The sequence below is a fragment of the Lolium perenne genome, chromosome 3 (genome assembly GCF_019359855.2).
Source record: "Lolium perenne isolate Kyuss_39 chromosome 3, Kyuss_2.0, whole genome shotgun sequence".
NCBI classification, from domain to species: Eukaryota; Viridiplantae; Streptophyta; class Magnoliopsida; order Poales; family Poaceae; genus Lolium; species Lolium perenne.
The window spans coordinates 272925117-272935983 of record NC_067246.2 but is presented as its reverse complement, the minus strand read 5'-3'; the positions used below and the strand labels follow the sequence as shown (position 1 = coordinate 272935983).

Sequence of the window (10867 nt, the reverse complement as noted above, 5' to 3'; positions counted from 1 at the left end):
GAACAGAGTCAGTCCGAATACAAGCATCTGAGGAGCTTGAGGGCTCGTGAATTCACGGGTCAAAAGGATCAACTAGAGCTTATGATACACATTGTGGAAAATGCCCCCGCTCTTGAGATTTTGACTATAGGTCCAACAAGGCAACATGTTCCAGCTACTAGAGATCGAGTTATGGAAGACGAAACAAGAAGTCTCTCAGATATCCGTCGTAGAGCCATAGCATCCATCGGTGAGAAACTTTCAGCCAAGACAAAGTTCATTGTTGTGTGATTTTTTTTATGTGTGGTTATTAGCCAAGGAGACATGTTAAAACTGAACACAAATTACTCATTTTGGTGATCGAGATGAACACTAATAGTAGCAGTGTGCACTTCTCGTGTAAATTTGAAGGTCCAAGCCTCCAAGGTGTGGCACATCCTAGCCTCTACCACTACAATAGGTAGCATGTGTGCATGGATCCCGGACCTCTACCACTACAATTGGGTGCTGCAGCCGGCTGCTATTATTTCCCTTGTTTGTTTATTGCAAGTTTGCAACACATCTGCTACTGTACTGGATGCCGTTTATGTACGTATTTTTAGCCCTACGTAGGCTCTAGGCTGGTCTTTCTGTGCGACTTGTATATGTGTACATGCCACGCACATCTCCGTAAACAATCGGTAGTTAGGCTGAAGCATCTCTAGCAGAAGTATAAAGCAGCTTTAGAGGCGGAAATATGCGCCCTAACAGCCTGAACTGACTCTAGACGATCTTCCAAAAGCTTTAGCAGCGCATAATTTTTCCTCATCTGCCTCCACGGCCCTCAAATATCATCGTCCAAAAATTCAAAAAAAAAATTCAAAAATTCAAAAAAATATCATCGTCCACGGCCGATCTCCTATAATTTTTCTCATCCAACCCCCCCCCCCCCCCCCCCCCCACATCCCCGCCGCTCCTCGACCAGTCTAGCGCCTGGAACTGGTTGTCGCCGCCTCCGCATAGCCTCCACCGACATTCCTACCCTCTCTGCGTAGCCGCCGGTAGCCTATATCGACCGAATCAAGCGTCGTAGACAAGAAAAAACACCTTAGATGTATGTAGGCACTAATGTTTTTCGGTTTTAGGTTGGTTCCTATTTTCGGTTTTAGGTCGGTTTCTGAAATTCTCAGCAGAGAAAAAACACCTTAGATGTATGTAGGAACTAATATTTTTTCGAAATGAGGAAGCCCCAGCCTCTGCGTCAATTGATGCATATGGCCCTTTATTAATTTATTTAAACGGAATGCTAGGGTGTTCGAGGACACTGCTATGGGGTGTTGGCCGAGTTCTGGATGGTGTCCTACAGGAATGGCGTTTGTGGATTGCTTGTAGAGGTGGGTCGAGGCAAGAAGTAGGGTAGTATCTCTTGCTCCTCATGTCGGAGCGGTGGTGTATGCGTCGGGTCTATTTTGGCATGTCGTGTTGTAAACTGGTTTTAGCTTTCTAGCTTATCTCTCCCTTAATGGAATGACCCGCAGATCTCATGCGAGTTCTCCAAAAAATAATTTATTCAAGTTCAACAAAGTAAACCAAAGTTATTACACGCATATCACCTCTACAAAAATCAGTCATCTAAAAAGAGAAAATAACATGAAGCGCATATGCATCAACATTTAGCCGCAAAAAGTAATACTCTCACCGATTCATATGAATTGACTCAACTTTATATAAAGACACGTTTGTTAACTAGACATTGTCTATATTTAAATAAAATTGAGTTAATTAATTTAAATGAGAAAAAGTATTGTAAACTGAAAAGATCAAATAGAATGGCAGGTCAGCGGCCGCGAAGTCGCTGAGCCGCAACAGTCGGCGGCAAACCAAAGCAAGCCATGACGAAAACCTTGGTATCATCGCCGGCAATACGTTACAATATCTCTTCTGCCCTCGACCCTCCGTAAACATCCCGTGGTTTGTGGCTCGCTCAAAGGGACAAAACTGGAATTAGCAAAAATCCTACCCCTCGCGTCGAGCCCATCGCCTGCACCTGCACGGCGCCGCGGCTACACAAGGCTGCGCAGCCCGCCGTCCGATTCGCCGGCCACGATGCAGAGCTCGCTCGCCAGGCAGCTGGCTCTGCCTGTCCGGCCCGGCCGCCTTGATCGATCCGGCTCGCTCCGGTGCCGCGCCGAGGCCGCGCCGCCGGCGTCTGTCGCTAGGACGGGGCCGCACACCGGGAGGGACCCGGAGGCGAAGAAGCCGGCGTGGCTGCGGCAGCGGGCGGCGCAGGGGGGCAAGTACGCGCGGATGCGGGAGTCGCTCGGCGAGCTCAAGCTCAACACCGTCTGCGTCGAGGCCCAGTGCCCCAACATCGGCGAGGTATATATGCACACCTCGCGCACCACCAATGCTTCGGTCGCGTGATTCGGTCATAGGCTGACTAGCGTTACATGATCAGCACTGCGAATTTCTGCAAGATAGTAAGCGATTGTTTTAACGAAAAATTTCTGCTTTGGGGGCGTAGTGCTGGAACGGAGGCGGAGGGGCGGGCGGGGAAGGCGACGGCATTGCCACCGCCACCATCATGGTGCTCGGTGATACCTGTACGCGCGGATGTCGGTTCTGCGCCGTGAAGACCAGCAACAAGCCTCCGCCGCCGGATCCCGTGGAGCCTCTGAATACTGCCCTCGCCGTCGTCAGTTGGGGGTATGATATATCTGAAGCTACTACTTGCGCCCATCTACCCATTTGCTAGTATTGCCTTGTCATTTTTCAGCGACTGGTTAATCGAGGAACATAAGTAACTAAATTCGTTTATGGTTGTGAAGTTTGTATGTGCATTGATGCAAATAAGCCTTATCTACCTTGCATGAACACATAATATCTGACAAAATGCTGTTCTTTCCAGAGTAGACTACGTTGTGCTCACAAGCGTTGACAGAGATGACTTACCTGATGGTGGAAGCGACCATTTTGTTCAGACAGTGAGAGCTCTGAAGGTCTACCCTGTGCTATTTTGGTTTGTCTTCTATTTGAATTTGACTTTGGTCAAATTCGTGCTAACGATTTATGGACTTCTTATTCAGGAGCTCAAACCTGGGATATTGGTGGAATGCTTAACCTCGGATTTCCGAGGTGATCTCGAGGCTGTTTCCTCTTTGGCAAATTCTGGTCTAGATGTCTTTGCTCACAACATTGAAACTGTGAGGAGTCTGCAAAGAATTGTGAGGGATCCTCGAGCAGGGTAATTTGATCCACTAAATTTTAGTGCCATAGCATTGTATGTTAGACTATTGAAATAAGTTTGAAGCGCCAATAACATAACTTCCCGGATTCACTGACACTATTAACATTACCAATCGTCAACAACTCTTCAGCAGCTAAAATACAAAGAATCACCGGTTCCAGTTTATACTTGCTTATACTCTGATATTTCTTCAGAGGTGTACAATGGTTGCATGTTTGAAACATTGTATAATATCAACATAGTCACATAGAGAATCGACCGCTTAAACCTTTATTTACCTTCTTGTTTACGTGAATACTATACTGAGTTAGCTAAAATCCTCAGACCAACCTAACAAAAATTTCCACAACACGACATTACTATGGTAATGTGATGTACTTCAGAGTTCAGACCATCGACGTGTTTTAGTCTAGGTGATATATCTCCCATTTGTACCCTGAAAAACCATGAATCTCATTTTTATCTAGCTGTCTAACCTTACCAATGCAGATTTCCTCTATATAGGTTGCAATCTGTTGCTGCTGAAGTCATAATCAAAATGTTGGATATTACACATTTACAATATGCAAACATCTATATGTATATAATATCAAAGGCCTAAATTAGTTTCAGGGCAGAGTCTTACTGTCAATTTGATTAGTGAGTTGCTATAGTTGTAATGTTGGTCAGATCCTGGTCTCCTGTATGTGATTGTTTTAGCTGGCCAATTACCACTCCCTCAGGAGTACTTTGTTTGAGTGTTGATAAAATTTGCACGCATATTGATGTAAATGATAACACAAAATAGTATACTCTGGAAATGTCCAGTTAACCCTTGTATCCATTTTTTCATGGCATCTGGCAACGGAAGCATCTCTTATCACCTCTTATTTTTACAGATATGAACAGAGCTTATCTGTTCTGCAGCACGCCAAAAATTGCAAAGAGGGTATGATAACCAAGTCTTCTATCATGCTTGGTCTTGGAGAAACCGATGAGGAGGTGAGACAGGCCATGACTGACTTAAGGGCCATTGGTGTTGATATTCTCACATTGGGCCAGTATTTGCAGGTTAGCCCAGTACCAGCATTTGACTTTGGTGCAGCATGTCTTTGAATCCTTTGTTCTTACAAACCGAACTACTTTATGTTACAGCCAACAGATAAGCATTTGACAGTTAGAGAGTACGTGACTCCTGAGAAGTTCCAGTTTTGGAAGGAGTATGGAGAGTCGATTGGTTTTCGTTATGTTGCTAGTGGACCTCTGGTGAGTACTACATGCCGCTGGTTACTCCTTCATACCACTGGTCTCTGAAAAATGGCACTTTGATGCATAACTGATGTTCTGGAAAGGATATCTTGATTTACCATGCTATAAATTAATCAAGAAATACAGTTTGTGGCCCTATTGCTAATTGTTCAGTCCAGTAGTGGGAGTAAGCATGCCCTTTAACACTTGCTCATATTAGTGATATTTTAAGAGAAAGTTGCGGACAAACCCTCCGGCTTGGTATTTTGAAACCCACATAGATTTCAGAAGTCTGAAACAAGAAATAAAAAACATTCAGACTGAGCTCTAGGTGGTCGAACGCCCTGGACTATGTTCTGCAAGCATACAAACGTAGCCCCTGCACTGCAGTGATTTGCACGAACTCACTTTCGTTATTTTGTGATTCTTGTCAGGTTCGGTCGTCATACCGTGCAGGGGAGCTCTTTGTGGAGAATTTGGTCAGGAATCAGAAAGCCAGACCTGCAGCTTCCTCCTCTTAAACCAATATGCCTACATACAGAAGCAAGCCATCGGATTCCTCTGTCTTGCATGCCTAGCTAGAACAGCACCAGAAAAGGATGGCGACATAATCATTCTATTCTTCTGAAAGTTTATCCCCTGCTTTTCTTCTTTAGATAGCATAGACACATTTGAGCTTTACAGTAGATGCCCTTGTTGGATATAGCAGATCGAGTATGCAGTTTTTTGGTTGTTGTATGTGTATCATTGCCTCTGAAACCATATATGAAAAGCTGTCCGTGAATAGTCCATATGAAGCTGTCCCTCCCAGGTTTGATTACGCAATGCTTTTCACAATCATTTGTGCAAGAAAAAGGAAAGAAACTAGGGCAAGAGGGGAGGCAGCTTGTGCTCCATGACCAGTTGACTGCAATGGTGAACTTGATGAGTTGGTTCATGACAAGTAGACATACTGCAGGCCATGAAATGAAATGGTACTCTTTTTTTTCCAGAAAGACGAAAGCTACTCTTTGAATAGAAAAGGAAAGAAAGAAAAATAAAGCAGAAAATCCTGCAAGACTGAAGACGCTTTCATCCAGGACATCTGAAGCACAAGAAAGCCGTGATGGTGGTGACTGCTCGCTGCACCAGGCGCCATTTTTTGGATGCCATTTTATTAGACGCCCTTGTTGGATAGACCAAATTGAGGATTCTTTTTTTTGGCTCTTGCATGTGTATCATTGCCTCTGAAACCATATATGAAAAGCTGTTCATGAATAGTCCATATAGAGCTCTCTCTCCCCTGGTTTGAGTATGCAATGCTGTTATCCATCATCTGTGGAAGGAAAAGAGAGAAACGAGGAAAAAGAAGGGAGACGCTTGCGTCATGATCAGTTGACAACAAATGGTGCACTTGACGAGTCGAAACATGACAAGCGTACAGACTACAGACTGCAGCCCATGAAATGAAAATTTCTCTGCATTTGGCATTGCCACGTGTAAAATGTTCTATTCTTTTTTTTTCAAGAAAGACGAAAGCTGCTCTTCATATAGAAATGGAAAGATAAAGCGGGCAAAAGAACCGTGATGGTGGTCACTAGTCTGCCCTAGTCCTTGGCTCCCTCCACTGCTCCTCAGCAACACAAGTTGGAAGAAAAGAGGTACGCCGCAGCTGTGCTGTCTAACTGTTGGTAACAATGTGGCCTAGTTGTCTAAGTGGAGGCTGAGCTACATGTAGCTATTTATTTTTAAACACTTAAAATTTGTATTTCAAAGTTTTTTAAAAAACTGATTTTTTTTGTAGAGGCAGCCAATGATGTATATTATGAACATGAAAATCTCAGTAAACTCGTCCATATTCTAGGCTACACAAAAATAACAAATTCTGAAAAATTATATAGTCTATAGATGTGCATTATTCACTATAAAAATTCGTCAGATTTTATCAATTTCGTCTAGCCTAGAATACAACTTAGTTCGCATTGGAATTTTATATCATTATAGCATACATTATTGGTTTGTTTCAGATTTTTTTAAATTTAAAATATAAAATCTGAGTGTTTGCAAATAAAAAGTTAGTGCAGCTTAGCATCTGTTTTGAATTTCGCTTGCTAAAGCTCGTTTTCTCTCCCTCCACAAGCTGCGAAGAAAATCAGTGCTCTGAAACTATTGGTAACAATAGGTAACAATGCGTAGTTGTCACTGCCAAAGCTTGTGATCGTGGTAGGTCAACTTTACCTTAAAAGGCTTAAAGCTCGTGCGGTACAGTAGATGCCTCTTGTTGGATAGACCAAATTGAGTATGCAATTTTTTGGTTGTTGTATGTGTATCATTGCCTTTGAAACCATATATGAAAAGCTGTCCGTGAATACTCCATAGGAAGCTGTCCCTCCCAGTTTTGATTACGCAATGCTTTTCGCAATCATTTTTGGAAGAAAAAAGAGATAAACTAGGGCAAGAGCTGATTCATGACAAGCAGACAGACTGCAGGCCATGAAATGAATGCGCTCTGCATTAAGAATTGCCACTTGTAAAACGAGATGTGAGATGTTCGTCCTTTTTCTTTTCCAGAAAGACGAAAGCTACTCTTGAAATAGATAGAAATGGGACGAAGGAAAGATAAAGCCGGCAATTCTGCACAGCTCTTTCGTCCTGAACATCTGAAGCACAAGAGAGCCGTGGCGGTGGTCACTACTCGCTGCAGCAGGCGCGACAATCACGCGAAACAAGTCGGGGAAAGGGCGTCGCGACGCAACGCTCTGTGCAGTGAGCAGACATGCCTGCGCCATCGTTTTCCTCTCGGTGTAGACAGTTCTGCCCTCGTCTTTGACTTGAGTTCTTATCATAAAGCTATCACTTTTATGCGAAATGTTAGAAAAACTAGCATTTCACATTTTTGGGACTTCGGTGTCAGTTTGCCTTGCTACGCATAACACTGGCTCGGTTGGTTGCTAATCGTGTCAAGGAGGCGCCTGCTCCCCTTCTTGAAGAGGTGACAAGTCCAAGTTGTTGACGCGTTGGTGATTCTTTGGAATCGGCGGAGACTTGTTCTTCTGGTGGGAGTTTGTCAGCTGCATGCTTCGTTTCCGCTTGGATCCGCCGAGCCAAATTCATTCATCAGTGGTTGAGGAGAACATCTCCATAGTTGTTATTTTCGTCGTGGCAGCCCCCGTCAGTCGCCGCAGCTTGTTGTGTCGTGTGTATATAAGAGTGAGTGCTTAGATGAGATCTTAGCTCCGATACTGTAGATCATGCGAGAGCTACATGAGTTATGTAGGGAAGTGAGGTCCGACTCACACGAGATCCCCGGCTATGGCTTCTTCGCCGAGTCAAGCACTAGGCTTTGAGAGGAGTGATGTTGTTGAAGCTGCGGTCTCTCTCGCTCGAGACTGGCACGTGGTTTCTATTGGTGATCGGGTTGAGCTGTCGTCGCAATAGAGACATACCACCTTAGTTGTTGCCTACCTTAGATCCACAGTTGATTTATAGGTCCCAAAAAAAAGTCATGGCATGTCTTTCTCGGCGCGGTGTTAGAGTGTCTTTTTGGAGTATACGTGTGTGTTGCCTTGTGGTCTCTTGTTTTTGGTAGAGTGGTCTCTTGTTGCCTTGTGGCCATAATTTCTTAAAACATAAAAATATAAGGTTTTAAAATTTTCAAAAAGATAAAAGTGGAGGGAGCACTGGTACCCATGTGCACCAAATCCCTGTCGAGTTTTCGCTATAAATGCTAGTACAGATTTGGTGTGCAACACAAGCTGAGAAAGGGGGAAAAAATCAGTGCTCTGCAGCTCCGCTCTGAAAACTGTTGGTAAGCAATGTGCGTGGTTGTCATCGCCAAAGCTTGGGCCTGTGGACCGTGGCAGGCCAGCTTTACCTGAAAGGCTAAAGCTCGTGTGGTAATTAAATCGGACATGGCGTTCTCATGGGTGGTTGATCACGCCTTGTCTTGTCCCCGAAGAAATGGCATTGGCATGGTTGGGGTAAAACCTCGAGCGCGTTCTGCGCTGTGTGCAGTACGCTGTACGGCGCGCAATGTGAAGCAGGAACCGTGTTTCTTCCTCGCCGTTCGTTCCTGCAGTGGTAAATTCGTGAGGGACAGTGGTACTAGCGTGCGATTAGCCGATTACACGCCGCCTCACTCTTGGTCCGTGAATGGTCACGCCACCATGGCGTCTTCACACGTACTACCATTTCATTTCATTGTCATCCCCAGGGCAGCTGGTCCTCCATGCATGGACCAGGGGCAGCTAGCGCACTTGATCTGAACTGATAAGGGCATCTCCAACGCGGTCACCCAAACCCAAAAACGGACGTCAGATTGATCCGTTTGGGTAAAACCTGCTCCTAACGGGCGGACCCATATTAAAAACGGACTGCTGTGGTGTCCGGCACGATCCATAGCTGGCCCAAATTTGGGAGCGATTTGGGGCGAGCCGGACGCGTGCGGGCGTCTCTGGTCATCCGCGCGTGTCCTCCCAAACCCCACATGTCAGCCACACTAGTTAATTCACGCAGACTCCCACAGCCTTCTCTCTCCTCTGTCATTCTCTTTCTTTTTCTGCCATTGATGTTGGCTTTGCTTCCCACCGGAATAGGGCTCGCCGGCCAACCGCCGCCGTCGAGCTCGCGTGGAGGCTCCCCGCTAAACACGACTCCTTTTTTTCGTCCATGCCGGAGGTCGCCGCGGCTGAAACGGAGCCGTGCCGCCGCCCGCGCTGAGCCAGGCCGCGCGAGCACCTGCACGCCGGGCGCGTAGCGACGCCGCCCGTGCCGCATGCCGGAGACGGCGCAAGACGGCGCCCCTGCTTTGCCAAGCCGCCCCGCGCGCCTCCGTCCTCTTCTCAGGCTGCACGCCTCGCTCACGCCCCTCGCCCTCTTCTCAGGCCCGCGGCGGCGACCGAGGGCGTCGGGGCAGCCTCACCAAGAGCGCCGGCTGCGCGGCCGAAGGCGATCGATGGCGTCGGGGACGCGCGGCGTCCTCGGCGGCGCACGGAGCGCCGCGCGACGACGGGCGGAGATGGCGGAGATGGGCGGAGCGGCGCCGCGACGACGCCCGCAAGAACGGAAGGCGGAGCGGCGGCCGACGCGGCTTGGAGCCGACGCGCCGCTCGGCCTTTGCGCCGCGGCGGCGGAGATGGGCGGAGCAACGCCCGCGACGACGCCCGCAAACGGAAGGCGGAGCGGCGGGCACTACGAAGTGGGCGGCGCGGCCGCGTCGGCGACGGGCGGAGGCGGGCTCTGGCGCGTGCGGGGCGGAGGTCGCACAGGCGGGCCGGAGCTCGTCGGTGTGCTCCCGCGCGAGGCGCTCGTCCGGCCGAGGTCGCCGTGCTGCGCGTGGCGAGGGGCTCGTCGGCCAAGGTGGCCTCTGCCTGCCACGCGTGCGTGTTGGCGCGGAGGTCGCCGGGCCAGGGACGGAGGACGCCAGACCAGGGCTCGACGGGGCGGAGTTGGCTGGGGCTGGTTGTTGCCCAACTAGTACTAGTGTGGCTAGAGAAGATGAACAGTAATTTGGGTCTCATTGCGCGTTGGGGAACAAAAAAAAGGAACGGACGTCCTCATCTATCCGTATCTCCGGAGGCCGACCCAAACAGCCAAAATCGGACGACCGAACGCGTCCGTTTGGATCGTAGCGTTGGAGATGCCCTAAATCGCCGTCCGGAGAAATGCAAAGTAAAGCAATTAACGTTCCGGTGATACTCTCTGTCGGAGAACAGTTTATTTAGCTGAAGGACCATTGACCTGTCCTCAGCTAGCGAGGATCAGAGAGGACCACCGGTAAACATACACAGGACGCAGGAAGATCGAACAAGACGGCGCAAGCTGCCGCTGCGCGGTAGTACATGCATGGTCCACGGCGGGCGTGATGAGTTTGGCCCGTGATGGAGTGTCAGGAAACGATCAGGTCGGTCATCAGGTGGACGTATAGTCGTATAGACAGCTGCCGCCTATCCCGTGGCACGGCTAGGCAGCGTCGTTCCTCCGTGTTCCCGCCGGACCACCGAATATATTCGACCGGAAACGCGATGCGCCGTCGTCGCCACGGCAGAGCAGGCGCACGCGGTCGAGTCGGAACAAATCTCGCACGCCCGGGAATCTTGATCCGGTTCGCCGGAGACTTGGCCCGGGTTCACGGGCGCACGCATCCAACCGGTTGGACCTGGCAGAGAGACAGGGCAACGACCCGGAACTAGCTAGGCCCGGCACGAGGCACAGCAACTCCTTATCACAATGTCACGTGCCGTCATTGGTCGTGACACTTGGCAGTATACCACCGTTCTGTAAGATGAGTAGAAATTAAGCATGCATAATTTAACCAAATTGACAAACTAACGAGGCTACAACACTATGGGTGTGACTACAGCTGCCGGTAACAAACTTCGTTTTTCGGTAGAATGATGTCATCGAGTCTCGGTTGAACCCATATTGCAACTCTCCTCTAACATGGATCACGAAGCA

General features: G+C 48.3%; 1 protein-coding gene across 1 annotated transcript; it reads left to right on the top strand.

Moving 5' to 3' along the window:
• The first annotated feature begins 1962 nt into the window (after positions 1-1962).
• On the top strand, positions 1963-5223 carry LOC127344523 (lipoyl synthase, chloroplastic). The gene is made up of 7 exons (XM_051370822.2): positions 1963-2337; positions 2483-2664; positions 2867-2957; positions 3045-3202; positions 4084-4255; positions 4340-4450; positions 4867-5223. Exons 1-7 carry the CDS (start codon positions 2065-2067, stop codon positions 4951-4953), a joined length of 1074 nt encoding a protein of 357 aa, XP_051226782.1. The 5' UTR covers positions 1963-2064; the 3' UTR covers positions 4954-5223.
• Positions 5224-10867: the final 5644 nt, after the last annotated feature.